Source organism: Dermacentor andersoni, chromosome 1, assembly GCF_023375885.2.
Source record: "Dermacentor andersoni chromosome 1, qqDerAnde1_hic_scaffold, whole genome shotgun sequence".
NCBI lineage: Eukaryota > Metazoa > Arthropoda > Arachnida > Ixodida > Ixodidae > Dermacentor > Dermacentor andersoni.
In genome coordinates this window covers 278,217,951-278,241,164 of record NC_092814.1, presented here as the reverse complement: position 1 = coordinate 278,241,164, position 23,214 = coordinate 278,217,951, and the positions used below count along the sequence as shown (strand labels likewise).

At 41.7% G+C, this 23,214-nt stretch overlaps 1 protein-coding gene across 1 annotated transcript in view; it reads right to left on the bottom strand.

Moving 5' to 3' along the window:
* The window catches only part of Dora (zinc finger SWIM domain-containing dorado), a 211,028-nt gene that overhangs the window by 151,832 nt on the left and 35,982 nt on the right, over positions 1-23,214 (bottom strand). Inside the window, exons 7-9 of the mRNA XM_050196305.3 lie at positions 10,700-11,016; positions 6,628-6,828; positions 3,203-3,420 (exon numbers count right to left, since the gene is read on the bottom strand). Coding sequence (XP_050052262.1) covers positions 3,203-3,420; positions 6,628-6,828; positions 10,700-11,016 — 736 coding nt within the window. The remainder of the gene's footprint in view (positions 1-3,202; positions 3,421-6,627; positions 6,829-10,699; positions 11,017-23,214) is intronic.

Below are 23,214 nucleotides of genomic sequence, written 5' to 3'. Positions count from 1 at the left end.
GGGATCCAGCATGGGGCGAACATATTCGCTCGCTCGCGGTGAGTCGGACTTCTAGATTTGTCGCGCGCCCATCGGCATGTTTTGTGGATAGCCACTCGGCTAGCGGGCATGGATCTATGAAAGGTGCAATAAGTGCCCTTGTGACTGTTTGCACTACTGTGTTGTCGTTCCTTTGTCCCAAGAGTACGGAGGAGAGATGCCCCATATCTCCCACAAAATGCATGGCTGCCGCTAAGGGAGGAGCTTATTTGCTGGCACAACAAGAAAGCCTGGTTTACAGGCGCAATATTTGAAGATTACATTCGGCAGCTTGACCGTAAGTTCGCGGCCACAGGCAGGAATGCACTCTTCGTTGCTGATAATTGCCTGGCGCATGGTGACATCTGACACCTGAAAGCTATCAGGATGGTATTTTCCCTCCGAACAACCACGCCGATCGTGCAGCCAATGGACCAAGGCATCATTCACCACACGAGCAAGATTTACCGCCACCATCTGCTCAAGCGCATGCTCTTTTGCTACGACAACGGCAAGGAGTACTCCATCAACATCCTCGGGGCCATATGTCTTATTGTGTATGCATGGAAGCAAGTGGAACCCACTTTGATCATGCGGTGTTTTGAACATGCTGGCTTCTCGAAGGAAAGCACCGTTGATGCTGATGCTGACTATTCAAGTGCACTTGATGAAGAAGGAGCTGAGTATTGCGACCGCATCAATGCACTCTACGCAGAGGATAGCAAATCTGGTTCAGTCGGCTTTGTATCTTTGAAAATGATCAACAAATGTGCTACTCAGACTTGGAGGGTGAAGCTACCGGTGATGCGACCATGTGCGATGACAGCGACGACGACGACGCTAACGAGCCCACCCGAGCACCTGGTCTCAGGAAAGTTATCGGATCGCTAACATTATCCACAGTTTTGTTGAGTGTCACGGTGGAAATTCTCAAATGCTGCACGTAGTTGGCCAACTAGAAAACATGACCCCTGGAGCCTCGAACTACAGGATGCGGCAAACGAGCATCTCTGATTACTTTAGGTAATCTAAAGATCAGCGAATAAAGGTAGTGCATTCCTGCAGCGAAATTTTTTGCCGGGGTTGCATTTTTTGTGTTTGGTTAATTCGAAAACCTGCTTAAGTTGGAAGATTTTTTGCGGTCCTGATGACTTCGAATTAACGAGGTTTTATTGTATATTAAGCTACTATGATCGCCCTTAAATTGTTCGTTCTATTTTGCTGAAGTTCACTTTCTTAAAGAAGCGCAAGCACCTTTCCTGTTCTACAAACACTCTCGTTGGCTAGCATAGAAAACATGAACATTTATTTAGAAAGTTGCTAATAAATTGTGCAATTAAGTGTAAATAAAATGGGAATGAGCAGACTGCTCCAAAGTGAACAAGTGTGCGTCATCAAGCAATCTTCTACTACTGCACTGTAACTACAGTATTTACAGTCAATGGATCCACATACAGCATACTTTCGAATGTAACAGGCCATTCTTCTCACTTAGTTTGGTCTGCCTACATTACCAATGCAACAAATTCCGCCTTTAATGGATCCGGCTGTAATGGACCATCGGGTACAAAGAACAATCTTTTGGACTAATTTTGTCTAGATGGTATAAATGCAATATGCTTTGTTGTGGTGGTTTCTAGCATTACCACATCATTTCACATTATCAAATCGATTTGCACAAAAAGGAAGAAAGGCTGCTATTTGCAATGTCTGGAAGCACGTGATGCAGTCAAGCCACCTCGCGTGCAGCGCAGCAGTAGCCAAACATGGGCTCCGAGTTGAACTTGCCTTGTACCACAGCTCTCGCTTGTGCTACTTGTTTTAGAGCAGTTGTTGCTTGTAAGAAAATATTATTCGAAGACAGTTTATTCTACTGATCATTGTTTTGTATGAAAAACTGCCACCAATGTTTATGCCAGCAGCAGCGGCGATGCAGTCGGGCCGGGCAGTCAGCACAGCGGGCTCCCCACCATTGTGCCGGTTGTTAACCTTGTCATTTGCTTGACAACCAGCGACCGGAATACACTGGAAAGTGCGGCGTCATGCCACGTGGTAATACGATTACCACGTAAACACAGTTTATTTATTTATTTCAAATTTGATGTTTTCACTGTTTTTGTGATGGTAGCGAAGCTCCACCATTTCACAACATACCGTGATCCTAATTTTAGATAGAGTGAACTTCAGATATAACGGACCTTTTTCGCTAGATTATTATGGTCCATTTTAAGAAGTGTCGACTGTACTCGTGTAAAGCCTGCCCTCGCGTGAGGCTTGCGCCCCCTCTTTTGAGTGCAAAAATTTTAAGGTTTGGCAAGTCTCGTGTACCCACGTGCTGGTTAATTTGTACAAGCGGCTACTTGACGACACCAGTTACTGTCTTGCTGATGACATCTTCGTCATCACTGCAACAACGCAGTAGATCCCACATATTTCAATTGTATCAGTTGTGCTCAGGCATTCTGTTTAGCTGCATCATGATTTTGGGACCATTAGGATGGCATCGCTGCAAGTAGTGCGTGTGTCAACTTAGAACACGTGGAGTGTGCTTTCATTTGACACAGTTATCAAGAGCTTTAATGTGACAGGGATCTCGGAGAGTAAAGGACTGCATGAAGGACTACCATGTCTGAGCACTGAAGAGGTGAGCTCATCCATTGACAAAGGCAGTGGAAGTGACGAGGACGATGAAACAAAAGTATTCATAGTAGGCTGCTGGTGGTTGCATTATTCTGCACGGTAGTCCGAAGCTTAAAAGAGTAGCTGCTTCGTGTAAGGCCCTCACCATGTTAATGATCCATTTAAAAGAGAGAGAGAGAGAGAGAGAGAGAAGGATGCAAGCCTTACAGAAGTAAATACCATCTTCATTATAAGCAGTAAGGCAACATTCCTCTGTAAAATAAGGATTCACAGCTCTTTATAGAATCGCTATAAAGTGAATGCTATATTATTCTGTGAACTGCATTAAATGAATCTTTATTGCACAGAGGTTTCACAGCACCACCTAGACGATGACGCATGCACAATGCGAAGCACATTTGACTGCAATGGACCAAGTGTAGCCAGACATGTTGCTATCTTTCATTGTTGCACAAATACTTCACAAACCTTGCACACAAAGTTTTATGGCTTCAACAAATCTACATGACTCCTGTCAACACACACTAAAGAGTGACAATCTAACCTGCAGGCACCACCATCAGCATAGGTAATTCCTTCAATTGGGTAGTCTGTCCAGTCCAACAAACAGGCCTCCAGGGAAGGCTTGAAGCCAGGGAACACATCCAGGTCGGAGCGACGAGCCCCACTCAGGCCACCATTTCCACCTGTTCCAGCTACATTGCTGCTGCCTGCACGAACTTTGCAGACTCGTTCCAGTGTCTTCACGTGCCACTCTCCCATCTGCATGGGCACAAAGCCCCAGAAAGTACATATTGGCACTTAAAATGATAAAGTCAACAATATGTCCTGATCTTAAATGGATGGGCCTTAACATACAGTAAAACCTCATTAGTTGACCCTTGTTGATTTAGATTTGCAATTACAGTGCAGCCTCCTTATAACAATTTCAAGAAGAACGAAAAATTCTATCATTATAACAGATTGTCGTTATATCTGGACTGCCGTAAAAAAAAAAAAAAAAAAAAAAAAAGAAAAAAAAAAAAAAAAAAAGCTGCTAAACATGCCTTTGTAGTTTCGAAACCAAATTTGCCACTTACGATACAGAATTGACGTGGTAGAAAGAAAGCTGTGAAAACTGAAACGTTCATCATTTAGTGACTCTACCGACGACAGTGCACTTTGCGTGAACATTGGGGTGGGTTTCAATGTCAATCTTGTCGCCTCCGTCACACAATACCACCGTCTGCTGCGAGTATGATTGCCCCATTGGAGAATCTTCGCAGAACGAGGCAGCGCTATCTGAACTCGGAAACTCCTCGAAGCACCACCTATTTTATCGCCCGTAGTGACATGCTCCTAGAGTTTGGCAATGTCCGCGGCTGCCACCGTGTTGGAATGTGTTGGTTTCACACACGGGGATTTCGCCCAAGTGCACAAAAAGCCCGCCGTTTCCGTTCATCGGCATGGCCACTGATTCGAGCCTTCATGATCGTGGTGCTCCCGGTTTTCAAAATCATAGATATCATCAACTGCGTGAGCTCGTACTTTGAGTCTTGTAAAATTTGCAGCTTCGTCTCAAGCGACAGAGCTTTACGCATTGTTGGGGCACCTAATGCGGCTTCTGGGGCACATTTCCGCACTCGCCGAGGAAGAGAGGGAGATTGTAGAAAGAGAGCGCAAGCGCGGTTTGCTTCTCAGTCTTGCTCTCTCTCTTTTTTTCTTCTTTTCCCTCAGGACGCCCGTTGGCGATGCAGACGTAAAGCAGCTGGCGCCATTTTCTGGCACGCTGTGCCAACTTGCGATACTCTCTGTGGCTTTCGCAATCGGCGCGCTGGCGGGACATGCTATGCGGTAACGGCGGCAGATACGAACTTGCGTAGGCAAATTTTTCGCCCGGTCTCGGTTAAGAGGAATTTAGCAAAGGAAATTTCATGATTATTCTGCATGGAAAACGCCACCCAAAAGGCAGTATTTCGATCGTTATATCCGATATGCATTGAATAACATATCGTTATATATGGGGTTTTTTCTCATAGCCCTAATACATAAGTTGATACTCTAAAGTCAACTCATCGTTATAACTGGTATATCGTTATACAGTAGAACCCCGCTGTTACGTTCCTCACTGCTGCGTTTTCCCGGCTGCTACGTCGTTTTCATCCGGTCCCGGCATAGCTTCCATAGGATCCAATGTATAAGGAACTCCGCTGTTACGTAGTAGCTGTGAAAACGTTCCTACATGATACGTCGCAACTTAGCACCCCGAACCCGCCTGGGCTAAAGTAGGCAACGCGCTCCAACCGCCATTTTAGCTTCTGACTAGTTTTGGCTGGGCTTGGCCGGGCTTGGCTATGGAACTGGCTGCAAGAAGCCGCACGCCAGTTCGAGAGGCCGCCACTAAGTGGCCATTCGTGAAAAATGCTCTTGCTATCATCACTGTGATTACGGTCACCGCATGGTTGTTGGACGGGTCGACTCACGAAGGAAGGAAACTCAGGAGAGGCCCTGACGTCACTCTTTGTGAAGCTAAAGTGAAACCGCAAGTTGGCGTTGCTCGTGGCGTTGCTCCGCCTATCGGGCCTGCTCTCCTCTCTTGTTTACGTTTCTCCCACGCCGCGCTGCGCGCCACCGGGCTGGTTGGACGCGCGCGCTCCGCAGCAATACTAAACAATCGTTAGCACGTTAGCATGATTACGCCAAAGAGGGCTAAATTTCCCGCGGATATTCGTTCGTCCGTTGCCATTGCCGTGGCACGGTGACGACGTGGAGCACAAGCCGCATGATGCCGGGGAGTTGCCAAATCCTAGCTTTGGAGAAGCAGTCGAGGCTCTGGACCTCCTCCGCAGGTACGTCGCACCTCACAGCGACGCTGACAGCAATGCAGCCTTCCAGGCTATTGAGAAACGTGTGGCGATTTCTAGCGAGCGAAAGAAACGGCAAGCCACCATTCTAGACTTTTTTAAGTCCTAAGCACATTCTGTGGAAATAAATTGTCTATAGTTGAAGCTGCACTTTCTTCATTCATTTTCGGAGCTTTCCTCACTGTTGCGTTTTCCCGGCTGTTACGTTTTTTTCCCCCGGACCGGTGAAAAACGTATGAACGGGGTTCCACTGTATGTGGTATCATTATAAGTGGATTGCACTGTAGATCCCACCAAACATTCATTTTATTTAGAATAAAAACACGAACAGTGCAACACAGGATGAGCGAGTAAAGAGCACAGGACAGAGCCCCATCGAAAACACTTTACTAACATTCATATTATGCAGTGGCATGAAATGTGCTCATATTCAGAGTTATCTGGCTGTGCATTAATTTGGACAAGCCAAAGAGTGTGACGAGTGTTGAAGTCTAAAAGAAACACCAAAACACAGCAGCAGCGTATGCATCACCATTATTACCATTCAAAATAAAAGGGTAGAAAGATTGTGGGCATGTTTTGTCTTGTTCTTTTTTGCATTTTGAGTTGTGCACGTGATATCACGCCTGAGCCAACCAAGTGGCTTCTTTAGCAGAAAATACTTTGTACTCATATGCACAATTTTCATGCATTTTCCTTGCTCCATGAAGAAGCAAATATACTTCTTTTTTATTGAAAAGTAGAAGCTTGCCTCTAGAGATAATGCTTGCTCAACATGACTATCTCAGAAAAGGTTTTCATACCAGTGTTCTATGCTTAGGTGATGTGTCTAAATTGATAGTGGCAAAACTTCTAATCGTGCAATCCTTCGTAATTCATTTTCCTAGTCTAGCAAGTGTTTCATTTAGCTGCATGGAAATTCCACCAATTTGCTGCAAGAAAGATGCGTGTCACACAACCTGAACAAAAATCACGCCTTGTGAATAACGAAAAAAATCTACACCCAAGCAGCACGCAATGGAGAACCAGTGTCCTGGGCTACAAAATATAGCCTAGCAATTTACCTCGTTTTCTTTTTTTGCTAACATCAAGCAGGGCCACTGATTTAGTCAGAGTGACTTCTAACCTGAATAAAGAAGGAGCGCCTATCTTGAGGTGACAGGGCTGGGTTGAGAGCAGCCAGCCTCCAAAGAACAACAATCTCATCACAAAGGCTGCTGCAGGCATGCTGCGACGAGTGGGCATTGCCGTGGCCGACTGCGCGACCTCCGTGGCCGTTTGATCCAGTGTGCAGAGAAACCTTGGTGTTGAACCACCAGCACAGGATCTGCACAGTGCAGTGCATGAATACACAATAAAAAAAAAAAAAAAAAAAAAAATAAGAAAAGCATAGATTGTACTGGTATTTTGTAGAAAAGCCTGATCACACAAGTGAGACACATCACAACCATTTCTAGTGCCCTGCTTTCTGGAAAGCAGGGCAGTGACTAGTGCAACAGCATGCCCTCCTTGAAGGGACCTTGAACCAATTGTGGAGACTCTGTACGAATGCAATTATTCAGTAAGGGAGGCCCTTGTGAACATTAAGGGTAGACTTCAGATGCTTTATGAGAACCTGGTAATTAAGAAATGGACTAAAGATTTCACAACCCCTCAATCAACCAACATCTCTGCCCATTCTCCTGTGCATCCCTTCATCTTATGCCCATGACGTTACTCATGTGAGCAATCTCTTTGTATCGCCATGTGGTGTCATCTGAAAAGGCTTCAATGTATGGCAGTGTGCACTCAACAGATTTCTTCAAAGGAATGGCTCTGAGGAGCAAGACCGAGTGCAGAGCAAACACTTTGCTAGAGAAGTACAGAACTCCATTGTAAGAACAGCAGTGGCAAAATATGCATTGGAATGAATGGCATACAGTAAGAGACGGGAAATGCAGTTAAAACCTACCAGATGTAGGCAACACACGTTAGGAAATGTGCTTAGCCATAGACGTGTGCAATACGAGTTGATTGGGAAAACTGCCATTTGACAGGAAGGGTGTGAGAAAGTCTTGCGAGAAAACTTTGTTTTAGAGATACGGTTTCTGCCTAAATTAATGCAGTCTCGATAGGACCAACAGAATTGATTGGATTACCTGTTGTGTTGAATTAAACAAATAGCAGAATAAGAAAGCTGAAACACCACTGCTTCATTTGGCAGTATTAACATGTCCCCAAATTTAACACACACCCAAATTTAACATGCACCTAATATTTCTTTTAAATATAGCATGCATCCGGTTCCAGATATTAGAAATAAAATGAAACTTGCACAGTTTACCTACACAGAATAGAAATTTACTTAAATTATGTCCATCGTCACCAATTCAAGACAGATCTTTATTTCTGCCTATGTACCATAACATGTCATCCTCCTTGTGGCCCAATACTTTTGATACTTCACATTTCTCAAACCACTCCCCTACAATCACAAACCGGATGGAGCCTAAACTGATTATTTTGCCAGCTCTTCCAGTAACGCACGCAAGTTTTTAGAACAAAAAAATGTGACGCGAGCCTGTTGCCAGGTGGTTTAGCATATAAAACAACTTGTATCTTGGATGAGCTTTCGCAATTAAAGCCTGAAAATGGCACATCATCATTATCGCTGCCATCCTCCATGAAAACGTTTCAGCTGCTATCTTGTGATGCTTGCTTTGGTGGTAGGTTGTTGCAAATGCCGACAATACAGTTTTGGTTCCATATGCGATTTTAATAAGCACGGCATTTTCGGACCAATTTTCATGAAAAAAAGAAAAATAAAAGTGCATGCTATAACCATACTATAATCATTCATTCTGAGCTGCCAATTTTACTTCAGAACCTACTGAAGGCAGTCTGGAAATCTGCATTTTTCGCAGGAGATAACATGTCTTCAACATGTTCACTGTCCCCTAGCATCTCCAATATGGATGCTGTCAACATTGGGGTAACAACATGGGTCACCATTGAGGTTAGGCACGCGTGTGCTGACCAGTGAAGTTCAATTATCCAGTCAAGTTGAATTATCCAGCGGTCAACTTCGTATTTGAAATAGCGCTACTTTTGGCCCATAGAAAATGCATGCAAACTGGCTGGGATTATTGTTCAGGATACAACCAAAAGATTAAACTAAGCCAAATTAATGGAAGTGTACTATATTAGATACAACAAAAATTGTTTAGCTCTCTCTTTAAGCAGAATAATATATTTAGGCACTGACAAAGTAGGGTTTCTCGATGACTGTTCAGCTCAAATCGACACTGCAGCTAGTCCAGCTAAACTGATAGAGTCGTACTGCAATGTCTAAAACATAACTTTTACTGAGAATGGAGCTTTCATAAGCAATAAGATGTAGATGAGTAACGCTACCATCACGGTGAAAATAGGAAACCACATTTAAATTATCACGTCTGTAACTGTGAAATAACCTCCATTAATTCGACTTCAGTTATTTCAATCTTTGGGCTAATTCGATTGTGACCATATGTCCTTGCCGGCATTCATGCTATTTTGTTATTTCAAACTTTTGTTATTTCAATCGTAAAATTTGCCTTCGCAGGATAATTCGAACTTGACCAGTTGGCACGCATGCACCTGATTTCTGTGGTGAGCCTAATAGTGATCCTTATAGTGGCAGTATCTGTTTCGGCGAAGTTTAGGTAACAGTGAACGTGTTGAGCTCGTGTGATCTAGCGTCGAAAAAGCCATTTTCGACCTGCCCAAAGAAGATTTTCAAGCACCAACCGTAGCTCACAACGTTTGATCTCGCATTGAAAACGCCATTTTAGACCTGCCCTAGGAAGATTTTCAAGCAATGACTGTTGCTCACAATGTCTGATTACAGTATCTACCCAATATTAATGCGCGCATTTGTTGTCTTTTATTCAAGAAAATTAGGCCAAGAACTGCCTGCGTGATGCAAACGGATATAAAACCAAAACCGTGTTCACGGTGTTTGTATGTTTTAGCACATAACATGGATGTATTGCAGAGAAGTGCACTTGTTTTAAACCGGCATCCATTGTGCAATACATTTTTCTTACTAAGAAATGTGGTGTGCATTAGATTTCTATTTTATTTAGGAGCTTTAATGTAATTTCCACATGTGTCCAAAGTAGTGTTCTACTTTGGACATACAGAAAGTGGGCACCCGTTTGACTCGGGGGTGTGCTAGATCGGGCAAATATTGGGAAATAGATCAGTGGGCTGTTCTGTATTTTTTTTTTACCCTGCGTGGTATAATTCGACCCACCATCAATTTCGTCGATACCATCAGGGTCTAATTAACATAATTCGACTGTATTCGGCCTTCTTGATATGACATAGTTATGTGCACCCTCCTCATTCTTTTCAAGAGGCTGGCTAAGCCAGCAGGTTATGAACACGTAGTGTGTTTTTTTTTGTTTTTTGTTGTTTATTTTTTCTTTTTGTTTGACGATTTCCATCACTGACACACACCCCTGCTTAGGCCACTGAGCCATCTTTTTCATTAAGGTTCATTCTCTCTCTCAGGCACTTTAAACCTCTTACGGAGGAACAACAGACATCCACTGATATAGTTAAAATATTAATGGTGCATTAAAATTTTAGAAATAACAGTGTATGGCAAATCACACTGCATTGCATTTTCCTGCCTGAGAACCTACCGATGCAACCTGTTTGCACAAATTTGTCAATGCTATTTGTGGGAACATGATACCCTCTCATTGGCCCTCTAATTCTAGCAGCAAGCATAGCACGACCACTGGCAGCACTGACACCAAGCAAGATTCCTGTGCTGTGATGATGTTTATGTTGATGAGGTTTACATTGATAAGCTTAAAAAAAGATTTCTTATGATAAGCAAGTGCAGTAATCAGTTTACAATCACATGCATTACTTTAGTTTGCCACTGCACTGTTTTTTGCCTTTTGCCTTTTCTGCAAAACTGTAGTGACTAAACTGGTGTCACTGACTCAGTTGTGGTAGCAGACAATGGAGGAAGGCACGAGTTGATGCATCCTCAATAAACATGAGTTGTAACAGAAAATTCTAGCCTTTTCAGCTGCGACTTTCTTCGCATCGCAAATAAACCATCTTCTGCACTTTATACAAAAGAAATACTCTGCCCATCCACTTCTACCACCAGCAGGTGTGCACTAAGGTTCCGATCTGAGCTCTATCATGGCACGCACCTGTTCGCAGGCCAAAACTTCTTCCGTCAAGATTTGCAGAAGAGGAATGGCATTGCGGTCCGAGCGGCGAAACATTTCACGTACGATAGACAGTAGGTTCCACATGCCCTCAGGCTCCCTGCCACGAAGTGGGCGGAGCAGGCTGCACCACTCAGTGGCTGCAGGTGGTGCCGTTGAGGACAAATAGTTGACATCACTAAACACCATTGGTGATGGGACGCAAAGCTTAATCAAGATCTTCCGAATGTTTTCGTGTAGGGTTCCCTCATCAAGGCACCATGTCGTCTGTTCATATGCAGATGCTCCAGCAGTTGGATCTGTGGCAGTAAAAAAAAATGGAGACAGGTATTTAACACAAGTGCAACTTACTGGTCAAGAAATGTTCTTTAACGCGATAGCAAGTATTTCAGACTGCCAAGGGTTACGAAATAGTGATTCACAATGAAATAATTCAACTTTCCAGGGGAATATATATATATACACGCACACACACACACACACACACACACACACACACACACACACACACACACACACACACACACACATCTTTTCTGATTTTTGCCTTGAAGACTCGTGCTTGTGCATTATACACAAACACACACACACAGAAAAAAAAAAAATATTTTCAGTACAAGACAGTGAAACGCTCCTCAAGTGCCCTTTTGGTGGCTCAAGAAAATGCAAACGTGGTCATGCTCAGGCATGTTACATTCCTCGCATGGTGAGCGACACTGCAACTCGGAAGTACAGAGAAACTCGTAGACTGTTTACTTGTACTTCATAGTCTAAAGAAACTTCTGAAAACAGAGCCACGTATCTATGTCGTCACAATGTCCACCCCGCAATGCATTGAGGTTTATGTTTTCTTTTTGTATACACACACAGTCAATGTTTGAACAATGGATGAGCTATACTAAATCAAAACATTTTCAAGATAGCACAAGTGGGCTAAGCTCTTCAAACACAGTAGTTAAAGAGCAAAACAATCTATCTCATGAACAATCCTAGCAACATTAACAAAAAAAGAGTCACGCTCATCTGCTGTGCAAGTTCTAATTTTTCTTAAAATTGATGGCAGACAGATCATGTTGATCTCAGCAGTGAAACTCTGTACTCCTGGTCAGTGTACAAATGGCCAACAAAAGTATGGCAGATGATTACATAAACACCAGGAAAAATACGATGTTCTAAATGAGGTAATAATTCACCAGAAATATTTGTATAACAGCACATTCCCTTTAGTTGAATTTGCGTCTATTTTGAGCACCTTCAGAGGACACTAGTGGGCACCTGTCCTTCTGAGCTTAACAATGCTCAAAAAGCAGCCAAGCTGAATGGGTGGCAATGACAGTGAAACACCACTTGTGCAAGGTTAACAGATCTGCTGCCAAAATGCCACTGTAACCTGGTGGACCAGATTTCAGCGCAATAAAATTCAGTGCAAAGAACTTCGTTAGTACAAATTTTTTTGTTCCCCCTTAACACTAACCAGTGTCTCCCTGGTCATTATGGATTCTAAACATTTAGTTTTAGAACTGCTTGTTCTTAATGAACTACAACAAATTTTAGCTTTCATGCTGGCAGTCACATTACTGTTGAAACTGCAGTGGGCACTTACCATGCTTTCTAGCCCCAGACACAATCACAGCCAAAGTGGAACTGTTTAAATTTGTACCATAGTCATCATATAAGCCATAAAGTGATCATCTGCAGCGAATATTAATCGCTTCTTGGTAAACCATCGTCCCTAAGGATGCGTGTACAGAGTACTCCAACTTTCACCCAACGAACTCTTGAACTCAATTCTTGGGTTTTACATGCCACAACCATGATTTGATTATGAGGCACAGCATAGTGGAGGACTTTGAATTAATTTTGACCACCAGGGGATCTTCAACGTGCGCACTCAACGAAGTGTCTATGCATTTCTAAGCAAAGTCAAATTATTTCCTGTACATTTTCCTTAATGCCCTTCTACTTATTTTTGTCATAGCAACCTCCCCTGTGCACACTTTCCATCAACATACGACTTGCATTAGATCCCCCGATTACATCCCACCAAACGCACCAAATGCTTGAAAGCAGAGTACAATAAAATTTTATGGAAGCTAAATTCGTTATAAATATGTAGTATGGACTATCAAAACAGTCTTGGCTAAGCTGCCAGGCAGGTAATTGAATTTTTTTTCAAAATTTCTTTAAATAGCATGCTACGTGGGCACATGGTGGTTAGGGGAGATAATACATTGGGTGCAAGCAGCAAAACTGGCAGTGCTGGCCCTGCTGTCATTTTTGTATCAAAAGTTCGATAATGTGACACTGCCTCGCCTTGGTAGCAGACCCCGCCCCCTGTCTTCCAGTCATCTTTTAGCAAAGTTTAAAAGGCATGATTTTTGTATTTTTTAAACCAGATACTTTGCCCCTTGTCAACAATTGCAGAATATCATTTTAGCAGCAAGAAGGTTGCTTTGGGTCCTTCGGAACACTACATACTAAAGTATTGAAAGGCTCGTCTGAGCTGCCGGAATATGAAGTCGATCCAGAGATGGACAGTTGTTTTCGTCTGGGTTTCTGTATTTAGTGTAAAAAGGCACTGTACTATGCCAATTATAACCGGCACAAGCTTTTTATTTGCCATCCTGAATGTGATACGCTTCAGATATGTAGTCACAGAGTCCTACATTCACTTTTACTGAAAGATCTGCATTTATGGTACACGGGCGGTGAATGGTGGTGTTTGCCACTGTGTGGGGGAGGGGGGGGGTAACAAACCAGTTTTTGGCAAGCCGTATTTTATTTAATCAAATGAGAAATGCTTACGATGGTGCGGTACCAACACCGAAGCATTAGTAGAAATATGAGCCATCACAGCTTCTTGGTACTTTATTTCCATTTTTGATGTTCACTGAACTAAAAGCAGAAAATTACAATAAGTCTTCTTCATGTCAATAGTGCCAAGAAACACCAAAAATGCACAATTTCCCCAATGCTGTCAGCTGCCTATCCATAAAAAATGAATCACACACTCAAACAGGAAAATACTATGACATGACTGGACCAACAGGGCGACGCAGGCATACTGGTGTGGTCAGTAAAAAAGTGTACCAGCAAAAGGCTCTTGAACAAAGTTGGAAGGATACTCTTTTGTGTTCAAGCTAGCTAGATGCTGAATACTTAATAAGCTGTGATACTATGCGCAGTAGTTGTTACACATGACAAATGCATATGAGAGTCCTTCTCATAAGGTAGAAAGCGAGGCTAGTTTTAATGAATGCATACTTGAAATCAGCATGGAAAAAAACGGCAACACAAAAGTAAGAACACAGGACAAGTGCTGCGTTGGTGCCATTGCACTCTCCCGTCATTTTCGTGTTGCTGTTGTTTTCCCCACTGATTTCAAGTATGCATGCTTTCCTTTATCCAAATGCATCGCTGTTCAGGGCCAATCCAGCAATTTCGTGCATATATATGCTTGCTTTAAAAGTGAGTCGGGTGTTTTTAATGAGCGTTCACATTATCGAGAAAGTAGTGCGTCTGTCTTTTTCGCAGAATATACCGCATTTGTACGATTCTACTGCACCACTGATTGTAACGTGGTTATATTACCGGCCAAATATATATATACAAAAAAAAAATAACTTGGTGCAGATACTACTGCACACATCAAGTAATGAAACCCGAGTCGATGTGTAGCACGTAGAAACAATTTTATGGAACATACAAAGGCTCACAGACATGCACACAGCTGAATCTTGACGGCTAGTCGCTATCATAGTCTGACGACACCTCCTTTACACTGTCTACTGACCGCACAAAGTAATCTTCAGTTCCATTTAATGCATTAGAAATGCCGCATTTCTAGAAGGTTCGCACAACCACTGTCTGCGGGAGGGCATTCCACGCACCATGACCTACCTTGCGATGAGAGTCGCTTCGCTCGGATGACCTGTTTGATGGCAGTGTGGCTAGCTACCTTGCATAGAGCATTTTTAGCAAGAATTGGTTTCATTTTTCATTTTGACAGAATTAGTTACGATTGTAATGCGCATGCAAATTTAAATGCACCTTTTAATAAAAATAAAGTGTGTGTTAGAATCATGCAAATACAGTAGTTGCAATGCAGGCAGTAAACACGGCAAAGTTTGATAAAATGGGCACTTAAAATGCAGGATGTTCTCATACAGCATACAAAACAGTCAAATCAAAACAAAACACTTTTCTTGCGCAAAAATAAACACCATAACCAGCCAAAATTGTGTGCCCATACGATGCAAAGGCCATATTTTAAAGATAGTAATAGTAATACTTGTAGCAGTAGTGCTTCAATGAATTTTTATACATACGTACTGTATAGTAGTATACAGGAAAGAGGTTTCAGAGTACAATACTTAGGTGGGATTTTTAAATATATTAAATGCATAAAACATGGGTCTTGAGTTCATCCAACCTGCATTTATTTCACCACATTTGTACATAACCGACTGTGAATAAGTGGCAAAGGATAATGGGATAAAAGCTGGACTATAGCAGCTTGACTAGCCCCAATACCCATTAATAGTATATAAACAGTTGCAGTAACAATAGTGTTTACGTGGCCTAATAAATAATAATTAAGCAACATGAAAAAAAAAAGGTGATGCATAACTTATTATGCATGTACGTATGTACGAGAATAAAGGAAATCAAGGGACCTGATTTTTATTAGTCATATCACAGTGGCCAACAAACACAGACACCAAGGACACCATGCAGGAAATTATTTGTACGTATTAATTGAATTAAACACATGATAAATTAATGGGAATTATAGCGGATGAAATAATGAGGTGGCACACGAAAACATGTCTTGGCATTACACGTGCGATGCTCTTACCAATTGAGCTAACACTTTCATGACATACCTCAATTGTTTTATGAATGTACTTTTACAATATCTCAAAGGTGCATTATTTTACTACTTACAATCCCGGTGTTCTATGTCTATAACCTTCCAAGTGGAAAATCAAGAGCTTATATCTGTTATAAACACTTTGAAATGCCTTCCATGCAACTCTAACTGGCAACTATCCTTGCTATGCTGTGGCGAGATTACAACTACCTAAAACATGATGTATTCTTTTATTATGGAATGCTCATAATGAGAAATATATTTTGAAGAAACAAACTGTTCTACTTTCTAACATACCCAACTTTTAAAATTACCAATGACTGAGTACAATGCGCAATATGCATAGTTTCAACAGTGGAGAAAACAAAATGTAAAATAGCAAATGATAGTTTCCCGAGGAAGTTGCCCAATATAACTTGAGATGATAGTCTACAGTAAACCACCATTGCCAGGCTACACGTGCCTTAAATGTGCAATTGCACTTCTTTTTCCAACAAAAACAATCCTCTCTGGTATGTCCTTGGTAAATGATAGCCAGTTCCTTGTGGACAAGTGATGCTGTATTCACTTCCACTTTTTCTCACACCAGTTTTTGTGTGTGGTTCTATGCCTATTATTCTCCAGCTGGCACTTCAGCTCAGAGGAACCTGTGTGCCTTTCCTCCTTCTCCCCAAGGATTATTTATTCCAGTCTTAACTAGAGCACTTTATTGTAAACAACACTAATGAGCTAGGAAATGGGCTGAATGTGCTCATCTGTTTGCAGGGATTATGAGTGGTTTTTATAATCATAAAACATAAAATTGCACAGCAGTTATGGTTCCATTTAAAATAAAGAGTTTAGGCTTCCAGAAGAGGCAATACTACTTGTTCTGTGACTATCCAAGCCTCCTGAATTTCCTTGGACATTTTCTTTTGCAAGAGAGATATATGAGGCTGAGCAACAATGTTTTGCAAGACCAGACATATGGAGCTGGGAGACTGAATTTACGTTTGATAGAAACATTAAGATGGTGCAGCTGATCAAAACAAAGTGCCTAAGAAAACAACAGGCAGAAGATGGTGTAATATGTGTCACTGCTTATGCTTGTAGAACAGCGCAGACCTTCTTCTACATTGTGCTCTTCTCAAGATCAGGTGTGTGCAAGCTTTTCGAGCAGTAAGGGGCTGATACCTGCCGTTTGCAGCAACCGAGTTACGGAAATCAGAGTCACTGGAGTCCTCCAACCAACGAGTACCCTCACAGATTTTTCTGGAATGGCACCTGGATGCCAAAGACTGACAAAATAGGGAAAGGAGCCTGCTAAAACCTTGCATAGAGTTGTGGCAACAAATGCATAATTTGACATGAATTACTTTTATTGCTTAAGAGCTGCATTCGGTTCTAGTTTATCTGCCTTTATAGTATGCTACCACTGCTCTCAAGTTACTAACATTTAGAGTTTAGACACAGCTAACATCTGATATATGTTCAGGAGCCCCCACAGAGTCTACATACTTACAATAAAATTAACTACCCATAGCTACACAAAAAGTGACGTCCTTAAAGATCACTTCAAGGAATTAATGAGACATTGCAAAAGGTTACATATGAAACAAGTTCCCGCGTCTGGACTCATTCAAGCCATGACCCACAAGTTGGAGCAGCATATGCATTTGTGGTCTGCAGGTGAAGCACCATACTCTTATTTCTAAGACATATATACAAGCTGCAGCTTACAGTACCTACATCTTAACTAGTCATGGATTTCTATGAGCACATCTGAACTTCATTCAACTTGTTTGTGATCAGTTTACAAATCATACCTATCAGACACTCTAAACACTAACAGTGAATAATTAAATTTTAGTAGAAACACATGATAATATTCTTGGCTTGGCGCTCTTTGGCAATACCTGGCCCTTGCGCCATAATACACAACACATCATCTATGTCAAAAAAAAAAAAAAAAAAAAAAATCAAATTTCTTTAATTTTTTTGAACACCGAGTCATTGCAAAAGCGCTTGTTATTATATCAGCAGTTCATTTGTTTTCCTCATCATGGTCGGTACTAAGTTGAAGCTCTGAATATGACTCAATAAAGCATTGCACGTCGAATCTTTTGAAATGAAGAAACATCCAAAACCACCATGATTTTGGCATTGAAAAAAGCAGCCGTCATTACTGCAACTCCCTAACTTCGTGCCACCACTTCTAAAACCCAGGGTGGCCAGATTTTACGTGTTTTCACCAAGTGCAAACAATATTGTTTCACAAACAATATTTTCTGGGAAACTGGCATTACCTAGTAGTGGAGCATTCACACCAAAATAATAAAACTGCTGTTCATCTGCTGCACTCAGTAGACGAATGGAAATCCCTGGATGAGAGACTCATCCCTGACATGGGAAGTGTTAATGCACCAGGGAGGACACAAATATTCAATACAAACATTTCAATAGCTAGAGGTATTAAAAGTCCTATGGTAATATACTTAAATAAAAGATAAGATTCATTCGATTCATGTGTGGTTCACGGTAAAATGTGGGCCAGTTCACAGTGTGCTGCAACACAGCCCTAGATCCTCCAGTGTAGGACCACACTGCTGCACTGCGGCCCTCGATTGTGGCATGGCGCAGGAGAGGCGCCGCTGTAATGCAGGGAAGCCTCTGTACCTGGGCCCGTATTCTGAAACGTTTGCCTGGCGCCGAAACTATCGCCTTGGCCATGCCTCTGTCAACAGCGTACGCTGATTGGCTGTTTTGCCAAAACCGGAAAATAAACAGGTCTATCTAGTAGTTCCAAACTACATCATTTTAACATCATGGTGTCGATGTGTGCTCTCAACATATATTGAATGAACGAACACATCTTTTGACGTTCGGATGGTGATGGAGTGTAGTAGAGATAAGAGAGGTGGTAGTTTATAGTGTTCTTTTTGGTGGCGTCTTACACGTGTTGTTTCATGGCGATATTTGTTGATTCATTTAAAATAAAACTTTACACATTTCCTTTTTCAATTTGTTTTACCCACAGCGGCCGTAACCAACCGTAGTGAGTGCGCAGAACCCGTACTGCGGCCACTACACTCGAAAACAACACACCGGAGTCGCTGTGCGCTCTCTCATGCGATGTGCATGAGAGAGCACATCGCATTGGTAGTGCATTGGTAGTGCACGCTGACGTCACAGGTAGGCAGTCACTTGGTTTATTGAATGCAACTATCGCATCGATGAAACTATTGCGGAAGGCGAATGTTTCAGAATACGGCCCCTGCTGGCAAGGTGGCACAGATAAGGTGCATGACATCATGCAGACTGTGCTTGCAGGGATGTCTACTGACACAGCGGGCACATCCAGAGGATGTGCCCCAAACATTCCCCCAACCAATTCCAGAATGTTTCAACACAGCTGCAGTAGTCTTCAGCACATTGAAATTTGGTGTGGGCACTACTGTTAACTGTGCATTTGCCAGCTCCCATTAGACGTGATTATCCACGTTGTCAGACAAAAATATAAAAAGAGACTTTGTGGTGGAGAGCCATGAAAGTGCTTCAAAAATATAAATGCATCGAAGGGCACACGGAGCTTGCACTCAATCAAGAAAGTGGCCACATGCCCCAGGCCACTGACCGATACGGCTAAGATCAAACGGCCAGCCGCTCGGGGCACTCTTCTTAAAAAACACGTGCCATATGCTATACTGGCCCCCATGTATGTTCTGCACTACTACCATGAACCACGTATGAATTGAATGTAGCCTCCGAAAGCACCAATTTCTGTGGCAAGTTCTTAACCTTTAACTCTTTAAAGGTCAAAGACAAATATATGGTGCAGTAAGCAAGTCCCAAATGGTCAATGCTATATTATTTAAGATGCCATCTGTATGTTTGAAAAACACACCAATTTTTCAACTCTCTGTTACCCAGCAAGTGCTGCTACTTTATGTGGATGGAAGCAATTTTTTTATTTTTCGCTCCGTAGTCTCTTCATTTTCATTCCGTGGCTTGTTTACGCCAGCGCTTCATGACCACTCACGCATCCGAGCGGCAGTTAGTGTTGTTTTTATCTCGCAGGCTATTCCCATTTGTCATGCTTGCAAAAAAGGATGTCTATCTAGTTTATAAACTTTCAAAGGGTAACCTGCTGCCATGCCTGCGCTTCTATAGACTTCCGAAGACTGATTTCCCCTTGTTGACGATAGGATGAAGGATTACTGAAAATTTCCAACTTGTTTGGTTTTTCTGATGGGTGCACAATCATAGCATTTTCTTGCATGTTCTCACATACACAGTTTGATTACGCTATGGACGTGTGTACCAGTTGCTCGTCTGCAAGCGAGTCAAGCTGCAATTCCTTCGATGCAGACTACTGTTTAAGTGCCAAATCAGAATATATATCCATTCCAGGGCATGTACTTCTTTATTCTTATTATAAGTATTTATCCAGATACATCTGTATTCATGAATAAACAATGAATGTTAACATAAAGAAACCATTTTTTCAAAAAAAAATTTTTGTAATTTTTTTGGAATAGGTCGCTACGATTTTAAACAAGCAAAAAAAGAAAAAAAAAAAAAAAAAAAAAGATTGATCCGGTGGGACCGCATTTCGCGAAGAAAACTTGACCCTTGAAGGGTTAAAATCAAAGCTGTACTGCTCCTATCCATCCTGGCTGTAGCTTATAAGGTTTGCTTATGGGAAGAAAAGTAAACTTTTAAGTTTACTTACACCATGCTGTTGGCTTTCATTACATGCTGTACATTGATCACATGTACAGACAATTATATTTAAAACTTTCACTAATACATTGCGAACACAAATTTAAATAAATAAAATCAAGACTGCAAAAATATGAAATGGCTACGAGTAAAATGGCTTCTTCTTGCACTATATCTGCCCTTAATAATATTGGGAACTAAAGAGTTAACAGGTTCAGCACATGTATAGCTGGCCTTGTTTCAAAGCAATAGCGAGTACTATATGCATTTCTGAAAGTCCAGATTACCTTTATGCATTACACAAAGTCTAAAAAGTACCCATGCAAGACACAAATGGGAGCATTACAGATACACAATGTATTGAATATAGGAATGCATGCTTTGTGTGGCTTGCACAGAGAATTAGCAGGACATGCATTCCTGCTTCGAACCAAATTTGCTGTTGCTACAGCACTCATATTTGTTAAAAAAAAAAAGAACAAATAAACTTAGATCTGCTTTTGTATTGTTTTGCCCCAAAGTATTAGTAATCGGTTCCGACGTTTTGGAGTTAGTCTCTTATTGGATGCTTTTAAGCCTAGCAAAGAAAGCTACAGTTCCCATGAAAGCATTGATGCCCATCTAGCAGACAACTCCACAGATAAGCATTCTTGATGCAAAATGCTCTCAGGGTGTCTACCAAGTTGACATTTCCAAATTCCCCGAGTTCTCCAGGGTTTCCCTGAGTGCCTTTGCAAAATTCCCTGAGTATTGAAGAACGGTTTTATGTCAAGACAGGCTGAAACCATATCGCTCGATGTTGTCGTTCTCTAGTAAGTATATGAAAAAAATTATAAAAAAAACAACTTAATCCAATTTGAATACTAAGGAGTAGTGTTTGTGTTATTCAAAAAGAGAATAGAAGGGGGGGGGGGGGGGTTAGTAAAATGCACAGCAAATAAAATGTCTTTGAAAAAAATTGCAAATGGAGTCTGATATTCTCAAATACGAATAAAAAGTAGATATAAACACGTTTTTTGAGCTCAAGCTCCTTCAAAACGGCAGTAAAACAACTTAATCCAATTTGAATACTAAGGAGTAGTGTTTGTGCTATTCAAAAAGAGAATAGGGGGGGGGGGGAGGGTTAGTAAAATGCACAGCAAATAAAATGTCTTTGAAAAAAATTGCAAATGGAGTCTGACATTCTCAAATACGAATAAAAAGTAGATATAAACAAGTTTTTTGAGCTCAAGCTGTCCCTTGCGTGGCACCAACAAAACACCAAAAGCCACCCATCTAAATTTTTTTCACTGCACAAAGTAAATCCACTCCTTTTTCTTCAGGCATTTCTACTACACAGCATAATCTGTGGCCAGTGTTCAATTTAACTAGCGCTTGCAACTGCCTGAACATAGCAGAGCAGTTCAGAGTAATTATGCTCTGCAATGTGGCCAGATTGTCACAGATGCAGTGGGTAACACCATCACATGCTGGCACTGTCTAGTGCCTGTAAATATTAACTTTAGTGGCACCATATTTTGCCAATCTGTGCTTCCCATCCATGCCACTCTTCCTGGTGCTCTTTCTTCATGCGACATATTCTGGTCAGTCACTCACTTAATTAAGCAAGCAGCAATGAGGAGTCTCTACTCCCAAGCATTTCGAAGATGTTTTCCTCTGAGGTATAAAGTATATTCTTAAGTCACAGAAGATATAAACAATAAAAAACAACGGTAAATGTGGCCTCGTAATGAAAACAAAGGGACTTTAATTAGGTACAGCAACAGGGGAAGAGCACAACACTGCTATCAGTGGCAACATAATAGCATTTAGGTGAAACAAAGCTTGTGTGTCGTGTTTGGCAAGAATTTGTTCTTGGGTACCCCAAGCACACTCCACAGGGCTGTATTCACTGCCACTAAACTACACTTTGTTGCAATGTTTCGCACCTTCAATTACTGAACATTCTGGCGGGGTATTCTGTAAGTGCCCTCGTAGTGGATATGTCCATTTCGTCTACTGCTGAAGTGCTGATTGGCTGGGGATTCCTGTCGCTTTCTTGAGCACACCCGAACTCAGCCAATCAGAACTTCAGCAGCAGACGAAATGGACATGTCCACTGCATGAACACTTACAAAATACCCCCCCCCCCCACGTGGTTTAACTATAACCCCAGTATACTCCAAACAAAGCAACAATTTCAGTGATACAAATGTGCTGGAGTAAGCTTACTGTGCGCTTGTTTAACAAGCTTGTGCCACATCCCTCACCTAAATTAGCAGCACCTGTCTTGAAGGGACAAGAAGCTCAGTGGTTATCACATTCAGCAACCTTCACATGCACTGAACTACAGAGAAAACTTGCTTCAATCGCAACGGCCAACAAAATTTGATTCTATTGATGCACAGCACAATTGAAAATTTAAAGTTCTGCGGCTTTCTTTACATTTACTGGAAAATAATGTACAGGCTCTGTGCAGGGCATTGAGGAAGGGAGGCATTAAGAAAAAATAAATAAATAAGATGGGTGAAAACACAGGGGCAGAGAGAGAGAGAACAGGGGGAAAACGTAATAGAAAAAGAGTGGAACAACAAAATGAAATATTGGCAACACTTTAAGACTAAGGGCACAATTAGCAAACAAGGCATTCATATAGAACGCTGGAGTGAAACATGGTTACAAATGTATTAAGACAAGTGTAGGACAAACTAAGATTTATTCAAAGTTTATCGACATAAATAGCAAACAAGACATTAAATACTGGAACAAAAATATGGTTGCAAAGTCAACAATAGTGAAACAATGAAAGATAGAACCCTGATTGCCGATAACCACATATTAAAGCAAGCACCGTAATGAACCAAACATAATTCACCATATGGCTGGGTTGTTATATCTTAGTGGCTCCCTGTACATTACAGGTTTCCTCCTCCAAACCAACTCC